Genomic DNA, 24,832 nt, shown 5'->3' on the forward strand with positions numbered 1-24,832 from the left:
TTAAAAGACGCCCCCCCATAAATAAATAAAAGCCCCCCAATTCTCTATATAAGATTATAGTTAATAGTTCCATCTATTATGTATGATAGTACCTGTTATTCACATTTTTGCCGACCTATGGTTGTTTCAGATTTTTAAATTTTTGGCATATTTGGTTGATAAATAATTGAATATCCCTGTTAAGTTAATTTGCATTTCTGTGATTTCTTGTAAGGTGATAAACGTTTTTGTTTACCAGCAATTTGTGTTCAACCACACTGAAAGTTTTATATGGAATCACACTTACTGTATAATTTATTTACCCAAATATGAGGCCTGTTTTAGTCATTTTTGTATCTCCAGCATCCTGTAAAATGCTTGGCATGTAGGGAATAGTCAGTGATTAGTAAACATTGAATATTGAGAAGAAATTTGTGATGTAAGCAACCTATTTTTGAATGCCTGGAAATAGAATAGTTTTGCCATGTCAAAGGAATACGATAAGTACAAGGAGCTGAGATTTGTATTCTCACAGGTTCCGGGGGGAAAAACATTTCAGGGGTACTTAATTTATGTTACTACTGTAGGCTCCCATAAAATTTGTGTACCTGGTAATCCTTATTATCTTTAATCTTAATTATTCATGATCTTACAGTATTCATTTGCTTTATGCTTTTAGGGTATATGCTACTACTTCAGGGCAAGATATTATTCATTTTTATTTTGAAAAGACTGTCATCCTTTGTTGCTAACACACTATTTTGACAGTCATATTCTTTTTTTTTTTTTTGTTACTAGGGATAGAACCTGGGGCACTTAACCACTGAGCCACATCCCCAGCCCTTTTTTGATAGTTAGAGGCAGGGCCTTGCTAAGTTTCTAAGGCTGGCTTTGAACTTGTCATGCTCCTGCCTCACCCTCCTGAGTTGCTGGGATCACAGGGGTGCACCACTGCGCCCAGCTGACAATCATATGCTTACCAAAAGGAAATTTTACAGTTTCTTTACCTTGTCTTTTTTTTTTTTTTTAAATAGAGCATTGTATTTGTACATAGCATCTGGGTTCCTTTTGACATAATTATACATACAAGGAATTTATTTTCAATCCCTATTTCTCCTTCCTTTTCCTCCCCTACTCCCTCCCCCTTTTCTTTCTCCTCTATTCTACTGATCTTTCTTTCACACCCTTTTTATTATTTTTGATTGATACTTTTTCCATATACATAAATGAGATATTCCTTTTTTGGCCATTTATATTTGTATATAACATGACTCTGTTAGATTTGTTTCTTGTCCCCCCCCATCCCTTTCTCCCTCCCTCTCTTCTACTCCACTGTCTTCTCTATATCTTTATTGTATCAGATCCCCTCCCTGACTACCTTTTCCCCTTAATTTTGCTTTAATGTCCACATATGAGAGAAAACATTTGACCCTTGATTTCCTGAGTCTGGCTGCATGGTTTTCTCCATTTCCATCCATTTCTTGGCAAATACCATTTTCTTAATCCAGTCATATATTTTCGTGTACCTCAATTGATTTCATAATTTAGCTATTGTGGATTGTGTGGCTGTATTGCTATAGTATGCCGATTTTAATTCTTTTGGATAAAGACCAAGGAGTGGGATAGCTGGGTCATATGGTGGTTCCATTCCTATTTTTTTGTTTTTTTAAACAGAGACTTGACATTTATTGCGCAGTTTTATCCCCAGCGGAACATGTGGCATTCTAGAATATATTAGGTAATAAAATCAATACTCCAATGAGACCATTCCTAGTTTTTTGAGGCATCTCCCCACTACTTTCCAAAGCGATCATACTAATTTTCAGTCCCACCAACAATGTTTGAGTGCTCCTTTTCCCCCACATTCTCACCAGCATTTATTATTATTTGTATTCCTGACAATTGCCATTCTTCTGACTGGAGTGAGTTGAAGTCTTAAGTAGTTTTTCTTTTCAGTTTTGCAGTTATGTTCATAGGATTAAAATATCTAGATTTCTGGTCTTTTAGATAAGTAGAATATTGCTTAGAGGAAGATGTATATATAAAAGTATTCTTTAAGAACCAAACTGGGTTATAAAATAGCAGTAGTTTAGTGTCAGTAATGAGGCAGAGGCATAGTTTATATGCTTATAATTTGAGTGTCAGGTTATTTGGAGGGCTGTGTAGTTTGATGAGATTTTACATACTTTTGCTTTTTTTTTGTACCAGGGATTGAACTCAGGAGCACTTAACCACTGAGTCACATCCACAGTCCTTCTTTATATTTTATTTGGAGACAGGCTCTTGCTGAGTTCTCAGAGCCTTACTAAGTTGCTGAGGCTGGTTTTGAACTTGTGATCCTCTTGCCTCAGTCTCCTGAGCCACTGGGATTATAGGCATGCACTGTGCTGGGCTATTTTGGCTTAATTCTTAATCATAATTTGAATTTTTATTGTGTAAGTAATACTCATATCTATTGCATATGTAATTTGCATCACATTTCTAAGAAAGTAATTGATGTTGCTCTTTTGTTTCAGCTAAACCATTTACTTCTAAAGTGAAACAAATGCGATTACATAGAGAAGACTTTGAAATATTAAAGGTGATTGGTCGAGGAGCTTTTGGGGAGGTAAGAGATGAAGATTTTATAGAATGTTTGCTAATTGTTTTAGAAGGTGTTTAATACAGTTGTGAGATAATTTAACTGAAATATTTCCTTGCTATTGTAATTGATGTGGTTGATTGGAAAATATAAGTCTTAAATGAAATATTTCTCTATCAGTTGTTTTCTAAGATGTTTCATATGTTAATGTAAATATGATTAATTTTCTGGACTCTTCTTTGGTCTGATTGTGCTTCCTTGTGCTAAACTGTTCTAAATTAGTTTATAGGAACTTTTGATATCTGATAGTACATATGACCTGACTTCTTCCCCCACCAGCCCGTCTCTCCTTCCATTGTATTTTCATATTATTTTGAATCAATTTTTCAATTTCTACTCATTTATAATCTCCCCACCATGCACTGCTGCTCAAATTTGAATTTGTTTTGCATTGAAATTTGAAATCAGTTTGATAATTAAAATCTTAATATTGAGGCAGCTAATCCATGGATATGGTATATTCCTTCATTTATTTAGGGCTCTATAAATTTCAATAAATTTTCAGTCCATATAGAGTATTTCTGCATATTTATTCCTGGATGTGTGATATTCTTGATGTTATTTTAATTATAATGGTTTATTAAATTCCATTTACTAATTATTGAAAATATAATTGCAATTAATTGAATCTTATTTATTGCCCTTAGAGCTAGCAATTGTGTTAGTCAGCTTTGCATTACTGTGACCAAAATACCTGGGAAAGTTTATTTTGGCTCACAGTTTCAGAGTGTTATTCCTGGTGGTCTGATTCCATTGCTCTGGGCCCAAAGTGAGGCAGAACATCAGTACATCAGGTAAGGCAGGGGGTGGGGTGGAGAAACTCTGCTTACTTCAAGGCAGCCAGGCCTGGAAGCAGAGTAAAAAGAGGCTGAAGGGCTGCAGGGAAGATGAACCCTTCCAGGGCATGTCCCCAGTGATCCACCTCCTTACCAACTGCTTACAGTTACTCAGTTCGTTCAAAGTAGGATGTTTTGATTAGGCTGCAGCTCTCATAACCCAGTCATTTCACCTCTGAGTATCCCTGCATTAAGATAGTATCTTTTAGGGGACACATCATATCTAAACCATAACATTCTGCTGCTGGCCCCCAAAAGCCCATGTCCATCTCACAATGCAGTGTGTCCCCATAATATTAACAGTTTCAGCATTGCCCAAAAGTTCAAGTCCAAAGTCTTATCTGAGTACTCAAGGCAGACTCTTGGCTGTGAACTCTATCCAAAACAAGTTACATATTCCAGTACACAATGGCACATAATGATTGTTCCATTTCAAAAGAGAAGAAGAGGGTCATAGAAAGAAGGGATGGAACCAATGAAACCAAGCTATGCAAACAAGTCCCACAACTCCACGTACATCATCTAGGACATAGTGGAGAGTTATGCTCTTCAAAGGAGTTGGGTAGTTCCTCCCTTTAGACTTTGCCTATTGCAGCCCACATGGCCTCTCTTTTAGCCTGGCTCTCTCTGCAGCCAGCAACTTTTCTTGGCACACTGTCCACATTACTATAATCTCTTAATTCCTTGGGCCTCTATTCTAGCTTTGGCTTCACCTTCACAGCTTCATGCATCACCCTCTCAAGGGGCAGCCCCGTAGGAATTCTGGCCCTCCTATACTTTGCCTACCCTCTAGGGCTTCTTTGAAATCTCAATAGAAGCTTCCATGACCCCTTAACTTCAGCATCCTACATTCCTGCAGAACCAGCACCACATGCATGCTACCAAGGTCTGCTGTCAGCTTGTACAGTAGCTGAGCCTCCTGGGATCACAGCTTCTGCCACCTCTGAGTGCCTGCCTGCAATGCCAATTATGGTAAAATAACCCCACCCACTTCCCATTGTGAGCAATGTGCCCTCAGGATTTTTTCCTTTAGTTTTCCCTTCTATAACATTGAACCTATAATGGGTATGCTCTTGCAAATTCCTGTGATGTCCTCAAGACATCTTTCCTGTTGTATCTGCAAAGTACTTAACTTCTCTTTAGTTTCATAATGTCTTTAACAGCACATCTTCCTTTGCCCCTATTTTCCAAACGCTTTTTTGGTCAAAATGTAAGTTTTTTTTTAAAAAAATATAGTTTTAGTTGTCAATTTTATTGTTGTTTTATTCATTCTTTTATATATGATACTGAGAATCGAACCCAGTGCCTCACATGTGCTAGGTAAGCGCTCTACTACTGAGCCATAATCCTAGCCCAAACTGCAAGTTTTTAAGACTGCAAAGTCTTGTCCCACTTGCCTACAGTTATCACCCTGTTAATTCATTCAAGCTAGAATGGACTGATTAGGTTTCAACCGTCATAATCTAATCATTTTACCTCTGAATATTCTTGCATCAATCAACATAGGAGCTTTTGGGGGACACCTCATATTCAAACATAACAAGTTGAGTTGATTATACGTTTTTTTTAAAATATTTTTTTTAGTTGTTGATGGACCTTTTATTTTATTTGCTTATTGTTTATATGTGGTGCTGGGAATTGAACCTAGTGCCTCACGTGTAACAAGGCAAGTGCTCTACCACTGAGCTACAACTCCAGCCCCTTGATTATACTTTTAAAATCATGAATTTTGTTGAATTTTTTAAAAAATATTTTTATTAGTTGTTGACAAATTTTAAAATTTTATTTATTTATTGGTATGTGGTGCTGAGAATCGAACCCAGTGCTTCACACATGTTAGGCAAGTGCTCTACCACTGAGCCACAATCCCAGCCTGAATTTTGTTGAATTTTAATAAAATACTTTTTATCTGCATCATTTGAGACACTTGTATTCTTTTTTCCTTTACTTGGTTATTGTGTTGAATTATACATGTTTATTTATTTATTTTCAAAAGTTGAACAAATAAATTTGTATTCCTAAAATAAGCCCAGCTTCATTATTATCTATTATTATTTTTTAATGTATTAGTGGATTTGATGTGCTGTTGTTTTTATCTGTTTTTCCCCCCTTTGTTAGATTTTTGCGCCTATTTCTTGAGAGAAATTGGTCTGTAATTTTCTTGCTTCAAATGTCCTGATCAGATTTTGGTATCTTGATTATGTTGGTCCCATAAGAAGAGGGAAGTAAGTACTCCCTCTTGTTTTTTTCCTTACATGCTTATAGGTTTTCATTTATGAAGCTATTTGGCTTGGAAGTTGCTGGTTCGACAGTCTAACATAATATATTTAATTTTTAAAAATGGAAACAAGACTACTTTCTGTTATGTGTCAATTTTGATAAGTTTATCTGTATCATTTCATTTTCAAAACTTAATACCATATGGATCATGTGTTGATTCAAATGAACATTTATTAATCTTATTTTTGATTTGTCTTGCTAGGGGCTTATCAGTTTTATTTTCTTTTCAATTAATTAATTTCTGGCTTTTTAGTTTTGCTACTGTGAGCTTGTTTTCTGCTTCATTAATTTCTGCTGTTTAATATTTTCTTCTACTCTTTGGTTTTCAATTACTGTATTTTTTTCTAATTCATTGAAATGGATTAGAACATTGGTTTCTAGCCTTTTTCTTTTATTGGAAACATTATAGCTATTCAGAGTAGTTGGGTTCATTTTGACAAAATCATAACATGCATGGAATTTGATTTCAGTCTTCCATTTCCTGTGTTTCCCCTTTCTCCCCACCTTCTCCTTTATTTTACTGATCTTCCTTACTCTTATTTGTTTGTTTGTTTGTTTATTTATTTAGGTACTGGGGATTGAACTCAGGAGCACTCAACCACTGAGCCACATTCCCAGCCCTATTTTGTATTTTATTTAGAGACCAGGTCTCACTGAGTTGCTTAGCGCCTCCCTGCCTCCCCATTGCTGAGGCTGACTTTGGGCTCATGATCCTCCTGCCTTAGCCTCCCAAGCTGCAGATTATAGGCGTGCACCACCATGTCCGGCTCATTTATTTATTTTTGATTGGTTCTTTCTACTTAAGAATAAAGGTGAAATTCCCTGTGGTATATTTATATATGCAGGGACTATATATGTAAAATGATTTTATTTTTTTATATGTAATATGATTTTGTTAAATTCATTACATAGTTTCTCTCCTTTATCATCCTTGCTCCTTCCTTTTCCATCTCTTTTCTCATACTCCACTGATTTTTCTTGTAGCTTTATGATACCTGATTTTCCCCTCCTTATTTCCTTTATTTTGCTTTACCTTCCACATAGTAGAAAACATGGTTCTTGATTTTCTGCGACTGCCTTGTTCTTTCCATCTATTTACCAGAAAATGCTATAATTTCATTCTTCTTTATGTTTGAGTAAAATGCCATTATGTATATATTCCACATTTTAAAAATCTGTTCATTTATCGATGGTTTATCACCTCATTTTAAATGTACATTTAAGGCTGTGTATTTTTTTCTAAGCAATGTTAGCTACAGCTGACCAGTTTTGATACATTGTATTTTCATTATTGTTTTGCCCCCAAATGCAGTGTCATTTCCAATGCGATTTTATATTTTAAATGTGTTTTGTGTTGCATCTGAGAGTTTAGAAGCTTATTTCTCACTTTTTAAACATTTGGAGGATTTTCATTGAGTTATATAATTTTCAAGTGTTTAGAGGATATATGCTGTATGATAGTAGTCCTTTGAGATTTGCTGTGTACTATTCTATAAATATCAGGTCAAAATCATTAATTTTGCTTAAATTTTTCATTTTCTTTGTGTTTTCTCTTGATCTGTCATTTCCTGAGAGGATTTGCTTTTTTTTTTTGGTAATTATTCCTCTCAGTTTTTGCTGATAACAAATAGTTATATCTTTCTGATTAACTCTTTTATCATTATCGTATGGAATGTTCTCTGTAACCTCTATAGTACTTTTTTTTGATAAAAATTTTTAATCTGATATTAATAGAGCCTTGTAATTCTTTATTTTTTATTTTAAAATATTTATTCTTAAGTTTAAATATTTTTATTTTACATTTATGTGGTGCTGAGGATCGAACCCGGGGTGTCTTATGCATGCTAGGCGAGCACTCTACCACTGACCACAACCCCAGCCCCAAGCCATGTAATTCTTTATTTGTATTCACATTAAAATCTTTTCCCATTCTTTCAAGTTCAGCTTTCTATAACATTATGGCATATTTACTGTTAAGTAGACTATGGTTAGATGTTTGTTTTTAATCTGTTTTGAAAATCTTTTGTCTTTTAATTGGAGCATGTATAGTCAGTTGACATTTATCTTGTCCATTCTGTATGATTTTTCTCCATTTTTTACTTTTTCTTAGATTATTGGAGTGTTTTACATTACCCCTATTTTTGCTAAATCTGTATGTTACCCATTACCATATACCTGATTTCTACTTTTATTTGGTTATTGCTGTCATTATTTTAGTTCTACATGTATTTTAAATCCCAAAAGATATGATTATACTGTTCCTATTTATTCAGATTTATCAACATTTTATTTTCTCTTGTTCTTTATATTCACATGCTTTTTCACATTCATATGCTTCACTTTGGAATGATTTCCCTTTTGACCTAGACGTTCTCTGTAGTATTTTTCTCTATATTATTTCTCTAGTGCATGTCTGCTGTGAGTAAATTGCCTATTTTATTTGTCCAAAATATGTTTATTTTGAGGTCTTAACATTTTTTAAAAAAGTAATTAAATATATGACTTGAGGGATTATTACATTTTGTATGAACTTGTATAACCATTGTGCTGCTCAAGATAGACCGTTTATAGCAGTCAGATAGGCTCTTGCTCTCTGTTTGAATAACCAGTTCCTTGTTAATCCTGTATTCTGACTCCTATCATAGATTTATGTTGCCTGTTTTTTTTAGTTTTATATAAATGGAGTTAGGTGCTATATACTCTTGTTTCTGGAGTCTTTTGTATCACGTTATACTTTTATAATCCATTCTTGTTTTTCATTGGTGTACAGTATTTCTTTGAATGAGTATAGCCATGTTATTTATTCATACTAGTGTTGTTGAACATTCAAGATATTTATAGGAATTAAGAATAATGGTTGTACAAATATTCTTGTACTTGTCTTTGTGAGATTTAGGCACTCATTTAAGTTTGATATAAACTTAGGAATGGGATTGCCGGGTCACAGTAGGCATATTAAGCTTCAGTATATAGTGCCAAGTAATTTTGCAAGTGCTTATTGATTTATACTCCCACTGGCAGTGTATTTAGTTCCTAGTTGTTTCAAAGCCTTACTAATGCTTGGCTCATTTTCTGACTTCAACCAATTTTTGGTAAAAAAAAATTGAGTTAACTTTTTTTTTGTGATTTCATTTTGTATTTCCTCTTAAAGTTCAGCACTTATTTTCATATCATTTCATATCACTTGGATATCCCTTATGAACAAGTGAACATTTGGGGGTTGAGAAGCCAGGAGCCAGCTGGGTGGGTTGTGTGACTTATTGGTGTATTCTTTTTTTTTATTAGTTGCTCATGACAATACAATGATCTTAACATATCATACATTTGATTCAAATGGGGTATGAATTCTCATTTTTCCACGTGTACAGGTTGCAGGATCACATTGATTATACGGCCACGTATATATATATATACAGCAATACTAGTATCTATTCTGCTACCCTTCCTATCCCCCCTCCCCTCCTATCACCTCTCTCTACCCAATCTAATGTGACATATTTCTCTCTCTCTCTCTCTCTCTCTCTCTTTTCTTCCCCCTCACATCATCATACATGTATTTTGTATAACGATGAGGGTCTCCTTCCATCTTCCGTGCAATTCTCCTTCTCCCTCCCATTCCCTCCCACCTCTCTTCCCTATTTAGTGGTAATCTTCTTCTCATGCTCTTCCTCCTTACTCTATTTTGAGTCACCCCCCTTATATCAGAGAAGACATTTGGCATTTGTTTTTTAGGGATTGGCTAACTTCACTTAGCATAATCTGCTCTATTGCCATCCATTTCCCTGCAAATGCTATGATCTTGTTATTTTTTAGTGCTGCGTAACATGCATAAATCAAAGGCATTCCTGTATATCAGTGACAAATCCTCTGAAATGGAAATGAGGACGACTACCCCATTCACAGTATCCTCAAAAAAAATAAAATACTTGGGAATCAACCTAACAAAAGAGGTGAAAGACCTATACAACAAAAACTACAGAACCCTAAAGAGAGAAATAGAAGAAGACCTTAGAAGATGGAAAGATATACTTGCTTATGGATAGGCAGAATTAATATCATTAAAATGGCCATATTACCAAAAGCACTTTATAGGTTCAATGCAATGCCAGTCAAAATCCCAATGGCATTCCTTGCAGAAATAGAAAAAGCAGTCATGAAATTCATCTGGAAAAATAAGAGACCCAGAATAGCTAAAGCAATTCTAAGCAGGAAGAGTGAAACAGGTGGCATATCGATACCAGATTTTAAACTTATTGGTGTATTCTACATATGAGTGGTTTCTGTGGATATATGGTGTGTGTATAGTGAAAGAGTGGGTTGGCTTTTCCCTCTCGTAATAAATCTTGTATTGAACAGAAATCCTTAGTTTATATGAGATTCAGTTAAATTAAACTCTTCTTTAAGATTATTGTTTTTAGTGCTTCTTTTAGGAATTTTTTTCTAACCTTAAGACCATTAATATTTTTTCTATAATCTTAGAAATTCTTCCTGTAATCGTTCAAAAAAAAAATCTTTCCATTTAGGTCTGTGATTCACCTGATATTGATTATTTTATGTTTCTGAAGTATGGTTCAAAGTTGATTTATTCTTTGTGGTTTCTCAGTGTCCTTTATCCTATAGACTACCTTTTTTACATTTTATTGACAAGGGACTTTTGTACAAATCAGGTGACTCTGTATGTGTTAATTCACTAATTTTAAAAGAGTCTTTAGGGCTGGGATTGTGGCTTAGCAGTAGAGTGCTCGTCTAGCACTTTGAGGCTCTGGGTTCGATCCTCAGCACTACATAAAAACAAATAAATAAATAAAGGTACTAAAAAAAGAGTCTTTAATGTAGAAATGTTGTTCATGTTTCATTAAACTTGTTTATGAGTCTTTGATATTCATTGATAAGCTTATAAATGATAGTTTTGATTTTCTGGATAGTTTTGGTTTTCTGTTTCTAACTCTTTTGCTAGGATAGGAATATAGTTAATTTTTAAAAATATAGATCTTTTTATTTGACTATTTTGAGATATTAAATTATTAATTTTAGCTTACACATGTTTGAATTTTCCATGTTCTCAATTATACCATCTTCAAGTAATGACAGAATTTTTTTTTCTTTCTTTCGAATCTATTTTTCTTTTTCCTTTAATATTGCAATTGAGAGGATAGGCAATAAAATGTTGAATTCGGCTGGTAAAAATGCATATCCTTGTCTGGTTTGTAAATTCAGAGTATCTAGAAATAATAAGTTCAGTGTTTTCTATATTGTCACTCAACAGTAATCAACATAAAAGACTTGTGATCCCAGAACAAGCAAGCAGTTCTGCAGTGGAGAGTAATTGTGTATCCTCTTATTTACTTTCACATTATTTACCTGGAGTTTGTGAAAGACCCCGCAGGTTGAGGGCATAGTCCAACAAGCCTGTCCCCTGCTTCAAATGACAGTAGCATTTTGGGATCTCTAGAACTTAGGACCAACTGGCTATAAATCAAGGCTCCTTTAACCCCCTCCTGGGTTTCAGTGAATTTTCTAAAGCAGCCAACAGATCTCAAGGTAACACTATTGAATATTTAGTGTTTTTTTTAGGATATGTATGAAGAGATGTGTGTGAGGGTTTTATAGGAAAAAGGCATGGAGTTTCCACGAGCACCTCTCCAGAGGTGCCATCTTCTTTCATGTGCTTTTTTTTTTTTTTTTTTGGTACCAGGGAGTGAACCCAGGGGCACTTAACCACTGAGCATAATGAAAATATATTTTATTTAGAGACAGGGTCTTGCTAAGTTGCTGAGGCTGGCTTTGAACTTGTGATCCTTTTGTTTCCATAGTCACTGGGATTACAGACATGTGCCACTGTATCTTTTTCGGTTTGGGTTTTTATGGAAACTTCCTTACTTAGGCATAATTGATTAGATCATTGGTCACTGGTGATCAATTTAATCTCCAGCCCTCTTCCCCTCCTTGGAGCTTGGGAGGTGGCTGAATATAGTAAGTAAGTTGTGCTATTAACATAAACAGAATGTATTTGTGTCTTTCCGCAATGTCAGAATTTATTGAATAACAATAAATTCACAAGCTGCATAACTTTCATCCATTTCAGTTCACTGATGAGTACTCATAGGTCACTCAGTAAGCCTAAGTCAGGCAATCACAAGTTCTTTTATTCCAGTTTTTTTCTTTGCTATAGGGAATAAACATGATGTAAATATTTGAATATTTTTTTTACAAGTGTTTGTAGAACTATTTTTTTTTTCCTTTGGATAAATACCTAGGAATGAAACTGTGCTAAATGATAATGTTACTGAAAACTCAGTCCTTGTCCCCAGTGTCAATCCAGTAACATGGACATAGTTTTGAGAAAAAGGAAAAAGAAGTTTTATTGCCTTTCTAGCAAAGGACCACAGGGGTTTGTAAAGAGTTGATTATTCAAAGGCTACATTCCAGGTGTTCTTTGGGAGTTAAAATTAATTTGTTAATTTGGGAGATGGTCATTTCTTAGATCTTCTGGTGCCATCCCCAACTTGAATTACTTCCTTCCTGTGTGGGTGGGAAGGGAAGTGGCAATGTGCAAAAGGGACCAGGTGTGGGGGAATAGAAAGGAATCTGCGACCTACATGAGAAACATAGAGGATATCAGATCACAGTTCTTTCTAGACTTAAGTTATGACCTCAGAGGTCCCCATGGTTTGAGCATGGTTTCAGTAGACATCTCCATGTTAATATTCCATTGGTGTGATTGCACACCTGTTCAGAAGTGGTTTCCATATCTCCAGATTCCCAGGAATTGCTGCAGGAACTCTATCAATGATGTCTTTAAAAAAATTTTAAAAAATATGTATTTAAATTGTAGATGGACACAATACTTTATTTTGTTTCATTTTTATGTGGTGCCGGGATTGAACCCAGTACCTCACGCATGCTTGGTAAGTGCACTACCACTGAGCCACAACCCCAGCCCCAATGATGTCTTTTTAATAGTTAGTCAGTTTGGCCACATATCCCATATATTTAAGCAGACCCATTTTTCTTAGCAAACTATAATCCCTTAGGCAGTTTGGGCCTGTCCAGGGAATCAGCCCATTCATGTAGTTCAGGTTGGCATGATGGAGGCCAAACAGTTTATTTGTAGGAGTATAAATAGGGCCTGGTTGGGCTAGTAGTCAGCACCATCAATAGAAAAGGTGGCCAGAGGCACCTTTGGGAAATGGATCTTGGATTTACTGAAATTTGACATACTGTATAATTTTTATGGAACTTTTGATTTTGATTGTGACATGGTTGCTTATACACGCTTTTCTGCTGAAAAGAATTAGAAAACCTTGAGATTGTGGCTTAGAGGAAAGAGCGCTCACCTAGCATGTGTGAGGCACTGGGTTCTATCCTCAGCACTACATAAAAATAAAATATTGTGTCCACCTACAACTAAAAAACAAATGTTTTAAAAAATACAAATTCATTTATTTGAAGACATAAGAGCTATGAAATCAGTAATAAGTGAAGGAACAAAGAATTGTAGAATTAAGTCTATTAAGAAATGAACCCCGCCCCCCACCCACCCAGCTCTGCCATTCTCTTGGAGGCAGTTGACATTAGCTAGGCAGTGGCAAGAAGCTAACATCTTGCAGTGAAAACAAAAAGTAGAATTTAGGTTTCAGTAAAGAGAAGGACTCTGTTGAATATCCCTGGGATCTCTGAAGGGCTGTATTTGTTCTTTATGTGTAAGGACAAATGGAAATGGGCCAGCCCTCATAAGACTAAAACTCAGCTCTAATCAAATCAATTCCAGATTGGATTAAGGTGATTTTACTGTACCCTAGAAATGAAACACACAGTGATTTAAATTAAAATTTGACAGTTTTCACAGACATAGCAAACTTAAGAGATGATTAGTAGACTGGAAAATAGGTTAGTAGAAAATAGCCAGGCTAAAGCCTAGATGGACAGAAAATAAGTGGATGGAAATTTTAAAAAGTTGATTCATGTTAGATATAGTGAAAAATTAACTTGGTTGTATTTATAGTTCTAGAAGAGAGATGAAGGGAGAATGTGACATATAAAATTTGAGGAGATAATGGTTGAGATTTTTCAAAGATAATTAAAGAAATAAATCTATGTATAAATTTGTGGGGCTCTATAGCTCATGACAGGATAAATATCAACATTATATCCAGGCATATCATCATAAAATTTTTGAATATCAAGGGCAGAGAAACTTTAATAATATCTATAGGAAAAAAGAACAAGTAATTTTAAAAAAGCAATGAGAAATCAATTTACTTCTCACCAGAAGTGATGAAATTTGAAGAAAATGGAAAATGGTATTTAAAAGTGCTGATAGTAGTGCTGGTGGTATAGCTTAGTGGTAGCATGTGTTCTTAGCATATACAAAGAAACACCCAAAAAACTTAAGAAAAAGAAAACTTATATATGTATATATATATAATATGTGTGTATATGTATACACACATGTATATGTAAATGTGCACATGTATGCATACATATATATTTAAACTTTCTAGGTAATTGCTCTTACATTTGTGTATTAATTTTATTCTGCTATAAAATTTGGGCTGTGATTTCTCCATTAGACACTTCTGTGTCTAATCCTATTGTGTTCATCGTAGATTCCATGAATTCTTTAAAGTACTGTATCTTACCAGCTGTTGTTGGTCTTATTTGGTATTTTCTTATTGTTGGTATTTTTCTTAGTTATGATGGCTTATTCCTTTAAAACTTGTATTTTTATGCCATCTCATGAGCTTGAGGGTGAGAAGAAGATAAATGAAGATTCTTAACTTAGCATCTCAAAGCAGTCTCTAAATACTAACTTAAGAAGAAGAAAACATCAAAAGTCAGTTTTCCCGGTTCTTCAGTAATTAGTACTTTTTGGCTGCCTTTCACAGCTGAGGTTCTTTAGTGTTTACATCTTTTGAGAACCCCAATTCCTTCCTGCTTCTGACTCTATATAATGTCATCATTCATAAATGTCTTCAGTTCTTGTGTCTCAAATCTTTTGATACTTTGGATTTCTGGGCTGTAATTTTATCCTGTTTGAGTCTGATGAGGTGAGGTTCAAATTACTCGCCTCCCTTTGCCTTGGATTTTTAAATAGTATGTTGGAACCAGAACAAGTTCAAAGATACCAGGATCCTCTGTTAAAAAGGGAGGGGCCCAGCCTATAATCCCAGTGGCTTGGGAGGCTGAGATAGGAGTTCAAAGCCAGCCTCAGCAACTGCAAGGCACAGTTACTCACTAAGCAACTCAGTGAGACCCTGGTCTCTAAATAAAATACAAAATAGGGCTGGGGATGTGGATCAGTGGTTGAGTACTCCTGAAGTCAGTTTGGTACCAAAAAAAAAAAAAAAAAAAAGGGGGCGGGGGGACTTGAATTTAGGGCCAATCTGGAGATGTCCAACTACTTTTTTCCAGATGCAAACCTTGGTTCTCAGCTTTGGATCTCAAAGTATATGTATCCAGATAGTAGATTTGAGGTTTTAGCAAGCCTTACACACCTACTTGGTAGTGTAGTAGAACAGAGTGATGTTGAAATGGGGGCTTTCAGTTCAGTTGCCTGAAGGCATGTCTTGAGTCCTTATCCATATGAATTTGTCATGTGGGCAGGAGTGAAAGGGAATTCCTAACCTTTGTTTTCCTTATTTGCCTCTTGATGCTAAGCCTTTCCTGCTTTTGAGGAAGAATTTTCCCACCCCCTTCTAAATTGAAGTTTGAGAAGAAAAAGGTGGCAACATTAAAAATAATAATAATAAAAAAAGCTAAGTGACTTTGTCTGAGCTCTGATGTCTTTTGACACAAGTTTTCAAATACTTTGAAATGACTAATGCATTGTATTTAAGGCCCCTGCTTGACAAAATGTATTTGTCATCACCTCTTTCTTCATTAAAATAATTTCCTATTTGGATATGAAGAGTCAATGTCAGAAATTAGTGAATCCATGGAAGAACTGAATAAAAGACAAAAGGATGAATGAGTTTATACACATGGGAATACATATATCAGACACTTTTATATATTGGGGAAGATGAGAATACCTAAAAACTTCTTCCTAGTATTTATTAAATTTCTTATTTGAGTTTAATGTTTGTCTTTACCAGTAGACTGTAATCTCTGCAAGGGCAGAGAGTGACTTTCTCTTATTCATTATATTTAGTACTTACTGTACTTTTTCCTGTTGAGTATTAAATAGATAGGAAAAATAAGTTCTTTTTTTTTTCATACCATCATGTTTGCTAATGAAAGTAATTCTTATTAAACATCCACTATAATTCTGTTATATTCCATGCCCTTGTTTAGGTTTGCAGTCTACTCAGCAAGAGAGAGGTTCATAGCATTGGTATCTACTTCCACAATTTTGGGGGAATTTTACCAATTTTGTTTTTACTCATAGGTAATAAAATTGGAATAGTTTTGTAAATATCTAATGAGGTTTCTTTACCATTTTATCTTTTTATTGTATATTAAAATGTTTCTTTGTAAACCTGATTTTTTAATAATTATTATTATTTTTTTAGTTGTAGTTGGACGCAATACTTTATTTATTTTTATGTGGTGCTGAGAAACAAACTCAGGGCCTCACACATGCTAGGCGAGCGCTCTACTGCTGAGCCACAACCCCAGCCCCTATAAACCTGATTTTTATGGTTGTATACAAAGCATTATGTGGATGTTCCATAGTTCCATTTCTCTGTTGTTAAACAATACATGCTCCATGAATATAATGATTCCCCCTCCATCAGCATTCTGCAATTCCCCAGCATCTACAACAATGTCTAGTACACAGTGGGTGTTCAGTATGGGTTTGTAGAATGAAAGAACAAACTATGTAGGTTTTTCTTTTTTTTCCCCAGTATCATAAATGCCCTCCATAGTGTTTTTGTACATAATGCTTTCACTGCATTTCAAATGTTTTTCTAAGAATAAGTTTCCCAAAAGAGGATTTGTTGGTTTAAAGAACATAGAAAAGATTATGTGATTTTAGATGAGTCTTCTAATCTGAAAGTGTTGGATTTATTTTTCTTTATACTTTAATTTTATCAATTTTCTATAATATATTCTATTAGAACCAAGAATTACCTTTTCTTTTAAATGTATTTCTTTTTGTTTGGGTGCTCTTGTGACTGACTGGAAGATAGGGTTTTTGTTGGTGGTAAAAGAGGATTAGAAAGTCACTTGGGCAAAGTAGTGAATGACCTGGTATTGCTATGCTGAGGAACATTATTCCAATTTTATAGTAGTTGGAATTCTATTAAATTCTATTAAAAAAGCAGAGAAATGATAGATAAAATTGATGATAGTCTTGAGGAAGGGTTAAATAGAGAAGAAAACAAAGACAAGTTCTGTATTTCTCACTCTCTAGTTCCCTTTATCTAATCAGACACCAACTTTTATGTCTTAAGGATGTCTTGAATTTCTTCCTCTCTTCCCCAGTTACACATGTCAGGAATGAGTTAAAGATAGAATTCATAGATTAGTGATCTCTAGATTGAGTAAATGAATTTGGTATATATGTTTTTGGCTTGTTAAATTGAAGACGATTGTGAATATTCTAGAAAGAGGACTAGAAAGCAGCTAGAAAGATAGGTCTAAGAAATAAGGAGTTAGAAATTGTCAGCATAGAGGTGTTAGTTGAGGCTTTTGGAACAGATAATACATGTCAGGAAGGGAAGAGACATTAACAGGTGATGCAGGGATCCTTGGGGAAACAATATTTAACAGTTTTCAGAAAAAGAAAAACTAGGAAATGATTCCCTTCAGTGTCCAATAGTGAAGAGTGGTTGAAGCAACCAGAATAGTATATTTTATTTGGAACTTAGAAGTTCATTATTGATCTTTGAAAGAATAATTTCAGTCTAATGAAGTGAAATACAAACTAGATTGAATAAAGTGATATAGAAACTAGATTGAAAGAGATTGAGAAGAAAATAAATGTGAGCAAGTAGAATAAGTAAGGGTATACTACTTGTTGAAAATGTGCTTTATGGAGAAATGATGCTGTATGGAAAAGGGATATGATATAAGTTCCCTGAGGAAAGGTGGAATGTTGTTGAAGTTTTTGTTTATTTTTTATTTATTGGAATTCTATTAAATACTAAATTTTGTTCATGGGTGGAGAAGGGTCTCAGAAAAGTTTTTCAGTTAATATCCAGGAATCAGGAGAAAGGGGGATTGAAGACAGGAAAGAAGTCTTGGATCCAACAGGGACAAAAAGGGAAAGAAGAGGAGAGTCTTGGGATCAAAATCTGAAATGATACTGTTAACTTTGAAAAGTGGTAGGGATACCTCTTCCTGGGGTTCGAAAGAAAAAGAGATAAGGATAAGTGGAAATATAGAAACATTTAAACATGGCATGAGGGAATATGAAGGATTTATTAGCTATGAAGTAGGCCACCTGGTCATTGTCTGAAGAAGAGTGGAGAGGACAGATATGATATCAAGGTGACACAGTGCATTTTAGAAGACTGGCAAAAGTCTGTTGAGAATGACAAAGAATAAATGGTGAGACTACACAGTTTGCTTTGAAGGCTCAGCTGAGATTGAACTATGGAAAAAAAGGAAGCAATGCTAAAAATAACTTACAGAATTTAATTCATAAAAGGGACTGGAAAAAAAAAAAGGATAGGGCACTGGAGAATTACAGTTACTCATTAGGTTAAGTGAGGCAGATAGTTAGGATTGGCCAGGTTTGCTCTTCAGTCATGATGCTTGAAAGAATGGGGTGCAGAGCTGGGGAATTAGCAGCAGCAGACAGTCCAGAAGTCAGCTGAGTAGGACTAAGTCCTGCCTGGTCACAGGTCAGTGTCAGTTAGACCTCAGGAGTCATTTCATAGTACTTAATGCATGACTGATAATATTTAGATTTGAGTGTGAGAAGGTATCTTTTTTGTTTTTATTGGGTATCTTCTTGCTGTGTATGGATATTAATTTGAATATGTAAAAAGCAACAGATTGCTTATAGTCTACTCTGTTATTTTAAGACAGAGTTAATTTTGTATATAAAAGTAGTACTGGCTGGATTTTGAGCTTTAGTGCTTATTCAATCCTGATAAAAACATCTCTGCTGAGCTTACATACCCTGTGGTGTTTATCAACTAATAGTTTTAGAAATGCTAAGACCCTAAACAGATAATGATTTCCTCCAAGTTACTTGCATTCTACCAGGAATTTGTAAACAGGTATTTAGGCCCAGTGGATAGGCTTCCTTTTGCATGGATATTGGATAGAAACATTTCTTTCAACTGTGCTTTTACAAAACAAAACAAAAACAAAAAAACCAAACCATGAAAACACATGCATAGTTTATATAACTCCTACAAGAAATGCATAAATCACGGGAAACAATTAGGAGCAAGACATAATTGAAATTCAGCATCTCTGTGACTTAAGAACCTTCTCTCTACAACTCAGTTGTTGTCAGTTACTGCTTAACTTAACGCTGGGTTTTCCTTTTTGCTTTCAGGAAAACCTTTAACTTACGCCCTGGGTGTTACCTGTCCACAGTTTCCTGGTGGCTCACCGCTTCTGCCTGCTCCAGCCTTGCTCCGGCAGCTTCAAGGCTTCTGGGCTTCAGAGCTTGTTGTGAAAGCTTGCTGCTTTGGCCTGCTACCCCTGCTTCAGGTGTCAAAAGCTTTTAATTAGCCTGCTTCCTCTAATTACTATAACTAGGCCCTTATATGTCTGCATAATCTAGTAGTAGGGTCTGAAAAGACATTTATTATTTAAAAACTCTTTTACTCTGGCTCTCCTGGGATTCATGGGAAAGTAAAAGAAGTTTGAAGTTATAGTGCATGATTCACCTTTGATGGTGCAGGTTGTTAGTCCATAAAGGCACACAGGTGTGGGCATATTGTATTTTTATAGTCATTGTTTCAAATAGTTGATGTCTGTGCTGTACCAAATTTTAAGTTTTGACTATTGCTCCTAATACCTCTGACTGTTTGGTAAATTCTTTGTGGTATTTTTAGTTTCATGTTAAAGAGACTTATTTTTTCCCCCATTTTTTGATAAAAATTTTGAACAGAAATTGATCACTCATAGAACAGTTTTTAAAAATACAGAGCAATGATTTCCACAAATACTACAATCCCCATTAATATGTCAGAAGGTATCAAAATTGTAGACATAACGAATGGGAAGAACTCTCAGTACCTATAGAACTGGTCATTATGACTGTATTTATATTTGTAAGTTTTTTTTTGTCTGTAACTATTCTTTATGATTATATTTACAGTTGAAAAGAACATGAGTTCTGTAATCAGATAACCAGGATACATATCCTGGTGGTATTACTTATTAATTATATGACTATAAGTAATTTAAATTCTCTAAACTTAGTTTACTGATTTCTTAAGTGGGAATTTTAGAACCTACTCTAGATTGGTGTAAGGATTAAATGAGGTTGCACATGTGATTTCTTGACCCAGTATCATATGCAGAGTAAGCTTTCCAAAAATAAAAGTTAGTTTTGTTATTTTGTTATTATTAATGGAAAATGATTGTAGATGTTAAACAGGAGAGATACATGGGAGACAATGATGTAAAACATTAAATGGTTAACAGTAATAAACAAAGATAATAAGGGCTAACTTGTAAAGTTGAGACTTTGAATGCCCGTTAAGAAGTAGCATGAACTGGAATAATCTGATACCTTCATAAATCATCATATGCACGTTGTATCTCTTTTACCCTAGTGACTTGAGTTTTGGTATTGGTGTAGTAGTATACTTGCAGTTGAGAATATTGGTGTCTTATAGCTTTCCATGTATATGCACCCACAAAGATTAAAAACAATTCATTTATCCAACAAATGTTTATTGAGTACCTATTGATTCTCAGACACTAGGCATGTACTAGTGAACAAATGAGATAAAAATCCCTGTTCTCATAGAGCTTGTATTCTAGTGAATGAATAAACAATAAACACAGTATGTGAATACATAGTTCATTAATAGTGATAAAGAAGTAAGGGGGAAAAGGAAGCAAAGAAAAGGGATAGAAACTGTCAAGGGATCATTTCAGTGTGGGAATTAGAGAACAGGCCATGTGTCTCTGTGGAGATAGAATTTTCCAGACCTAAGGGCTTGAGGTAGGATTGAGTAAAGTGACTATTTTGATTGGAATAGAATAAATTAGGGGGTGAGTAATATGAGGTCAGAGAGGTTGAAAGGCCCAAACATGTTGGCCTTATAAATATAGTAAGGACTTTGACTTTGATTTGGAGGGAGACGGGAAACCACTGGAAGTTTGGGAGCAGGAGATTTTAACAGGATCTGTGGCTTCAGGATTGGTAATAAATTGTGTGTGGGGGGGGTAAGGGCAGAAGTAGAGAGGTAGGACAATTCAGGCAAGATATGATGATAGTTTGGAATGGGACAGAACAGAGAAGGTATAGTGAATTTGGATGTCAAAGACAGACTAGATTTGCAGAACTCCATGGCAACTATTTCTGCATATTGAAATCCTATCAGAGTAGTATGATCAATCTTAAGTTATAGGTTGTAACTATAAATGATGATACTTAAATTGTGTTTAACAACCAATATGCATACATTTGTCAGATACTCATTATTTCTGAAGTGTGTATAGTTTTTCTAGCATCTAGTAGCTTTTACTACAAAATGTTTAAAGGCATCTTTAAATATTAATGTTTACAAATATATCTTTATTTTATGTTAACTTTAAAATTTTCTAGTTAATTCTAAATATATTTTTCATTTTGATCATATTAAACTAGAAATGACATTTTTTTTCCTCCCTTTTTGTAACACAAGGGATTGAACTCTGGGCCTAGTGCATGCTGGGCAACCACTCCACCACCCAACTCTGTCTCTTGCCTTAAAGAAGGACATTTTAACATCCTGCCCTCTTACATGTCAGTTAGCCATGGTTTTTGAAAATATAGGACCTAAAGTTAGAGTTCTAAGAGAATCATCTTTTTCTTGGTTTTCTTCTGCTGAAATGAACGTGAAAATGTTTATAGTGTTAAAGGAGAAAAGCAAGGTCATTGTTTTATCACCTTGTAAATGTCATAATCATTTTTCATCATGTTATCTATTTGATAATTCAAGACTTTTATTTCTATATTGTTATTTTTCTACACCCACACACTTCATTCCAGAAAATTTTTTAGGTAGCTCATAAAATTGTTCTAAGATGGTTTTGCAAATATTTTTCGATATGTATATATGCAGCAGCCTGACATTCTTGATTACCACACAGATGTGTAGAATGTGGCTTATGTTGGCCTTTATAAGTCACACTACAAAACCTCCATAATTAGTGGTCATTTCATGAGGTGTGGTATTCCATCCTATCCCATTCCATGTTTCACATTTTGTATATTTCATACAGAAGATACAGAAAGGGAAATAGAAATCATTTCTCCTAGAAATAGCTGATCATCTAATATATTTTGGTGCTTATATTTCTCTCTCTCTCTCTATATATATATGACATAGAAATTGATGGTATCTATTTTGTGTGTATGTAGAAAACCAAGTCATAGTCTGCTAACTTTAGCAAACTTCTTTCTTACATATAACATTGTGAGGTTTTCCCTGTCAGATACTGTTCTTCAATAATTTTCTTCAAGCATATGAATAATTTTCTACTCTCCTATGACATTTAGTCAGTTTCTTCTTATAGAATGTTTAAGGTGGTCCATTTCTACTATTGAAAACCACACTATGGTGAATTATTGTGGCCTTTTATTCATATGTAAATATTTTAAATTCAGGGAATTTTGGCCTATATTTCTATGTATATGTATATTCTATAGATATAAAATCATGGAAAGTTCAGTTGAAAACATGGAAGTTTTTTTTTTTTTTTCTCTTCATATGCCATAGGACAGGTATACTGTTTGCCACATGCTTAGCACAGTGCTGACACATAATAGCTAATACTCACTGAACACTTAATGAAATACCAGACCCTGTGGTAAGTCCTTTGTGCTCGTATTGATGATTTTAGTCTTTACTACAATTATGTAAAGTATGTATTGTTATTAACCTCATTATATTGACCCCAAAACCGAAGTTTTGAAAGGTTACATTTTTTGCCCAGATATATACAGTTAATGACAAAACTAGAACTCAAACCCTGTTTGAGTCTGGCTAAGTTGATGTTGCTGCACCCCTCTAAACAGATGCAATAAATGCTAGCTAAGTGTTTGTATGTTCAATAAATGCTAGGTGTCATCATCATTATTCCTACTGCACAGATGTATAACCCATACATTGTTTTGGTTCCAGTATTTTTTGGATTTTGGAAAGATAATTTAGTTCATGTATTCATGTATATTTTATGTAACACTCTCTTACAGTTTGGAGCAGTATTCCATTAGCAAATGTATTCATGTTTCTTCAGTGAAGCATGTTTTTCTTTATATTAAATTGAGATAAAAAGTAAAAGATATTAATAGCCTGATGTCACCACATGCTACCAAATGAGTTATGAAAAACTTTTAGAATTATGGTTAAGGGATTGTGGATTTATTTAAAAGTCTTAGTGTATGTGTGGCATTTCAACACTCCTTATATGTTAGTGGGTACTGCTACTACCAATGTTATCATTGATATTGCCTTTGGGTTCTTATTTACTCATACACATAGAAAACTGGTGAATTATGTAGGGTTAAGAGTACATTTTTCTCAGGTCATGACACGAAGAGTGGAAGGTACCTAAGTGTTGGAGTCTTCTGATCTTTCTTCCCTACATTTGAGTAACAGGGCTTATGTGATAGCCTTTCACATCTATTTTTCTGACTTAACTATAGGCTTGTCTAGCTTAATGCTTCTGTCCTGTCCATGTGCACTCCCAGTTGTGCAACATTGATTTCAGAGTCTATAGAGTAGCTCACCTTGTGTTTTCACCCTTTCAGAGATTTTAGTAAGACAGTGCTATAAGTTTTTTCTTGCTTGTTATGTGTTAAGTGTGAACCTTTTGGGAGAACAATTTAACTGACCCATCATTTCTTCCAATAAGACCAGGTAGGACTAAAGACTCAAATGATTGTATTTAAAATTGAAATACTTCCTCTTTTTCCCCGCCAGCATCTCAATTGATGAAAAACTAATTATAGTCATCATACTTTTAAAAACAATAACCAGGAAATGTTCATTATTATGCACTGATTTTAATCTTATCATATAAACTACTTTTATTGCAATCAGATTCAAATAAATTTATTAAATGCTCTTGATGTGCATAATTGCTATTGAGATGATGATGATGATGATGATGGTGATGATTTTTGGTTTTGCTGGAAATTGAACCTAGGGCCTTGTGCATGCAAGGCAAGCACTGTATGATCTGAGCTATATCCCCAGACCAAGATTAATTTTTAAAAAGTTTTTCAGCTTGGATTTCAATCTATTACCTATACTTGAAAATATCCCTTTGAACTGTTTAAAGATCTCTGTGTATGTTATTCTCTTCCGCATATTAGTGTAGTATGTTAGCTTCCCACTACTGCAACAAAATACTTAAGATAATCAACTTACAAAGAGAAAAAGGTTTGTTGGGATTCATGGTTTTGGAGATTTCAAATCAATATTCCATGATCAATAGGCTCTGTTGCTTTGGGGTCTATGATGGCAGCACGTCATAGTGGGAAGCTCCTGGCGGAGTAAAACTGCTTACCTCATGGCTGGGACTTGAAAGGAGAGGTAAATGAGGCGAATGGGTTTCCACAAAGCCCTTTGAAAGCAAGTCCCAACAACTTAAAGACCTCCAACTAGTACCTACCTCTTTAAAACTTTTCACACTCTTCACAAATACTATGCTGAGGACCAAACCTTTACCAAATGGACCTTTGGGAGACAATTAAGATCCAAACACAGCAGGTATTATTTGTCTTCCTCACTCCTGCCTTTCAATAATTGAAAACATTGTCACTTAATATTTATCTTCCTTTTCTGTAGTTTAGCCTTAGCCCCATAACAAATCCAACAGATTTGAAGGACCTTTAGAAATTGTCAAACTGAAACAGAAAGATAGAAACAAACGTAACCAGTTTATTAAGTATGATAATGGGGTCCTATTTATTTGTATTTGGGAATTTTTTGATCCATAGGTGAAATATAAGGTACAGAAA

At 34.6% G+C, this 24,832-nt stretch overlaps 1 protein-coding gene across 5 annotated transcripts in view; it reads left to right on the plus strand.

Annotated features, from left to right (window-relative positions):
* The window catches only part of Cdc42bpa (CDC42 binding protein kinase alpha), a 301,602-nt gene that overhangs the window by 54,576 nt on the left and 222,194 nt on the right, over positions 1 to 24,832 (plus strand). For all 5 annotated transcript variants that reach the window (XM_071600007.1, XM_071600005.1, XM_071600008.1 and 2 more), the window contains exon 2: positions 2,496 to 2,587. In XM_071600007.1, coding sequence (XP_071456108.1) covers positions 2,525 to 2,587 — 63 coding nt within the window. In that variant the 5' untranslated portion in view covers positions 2,496 to 2,524. The remainder of the gene's footprint in view (positions 1 to 2,495; positions 2,588 to 24,832) is intronic.

This window comes from Marmota flaviventris, chromosome 12 (assembly GCF_047511675.1).
Source record: "Marmota flaviventris isolate mMarFla1 chromosome 12, mMarFla1.hap1, whole genome shotgun sequence".
NCBI lineage: Eukaryota > Metazoa > Chordata > Mammalia > Rodentia > Sciuridae > Marmota > Marmota flaviventris.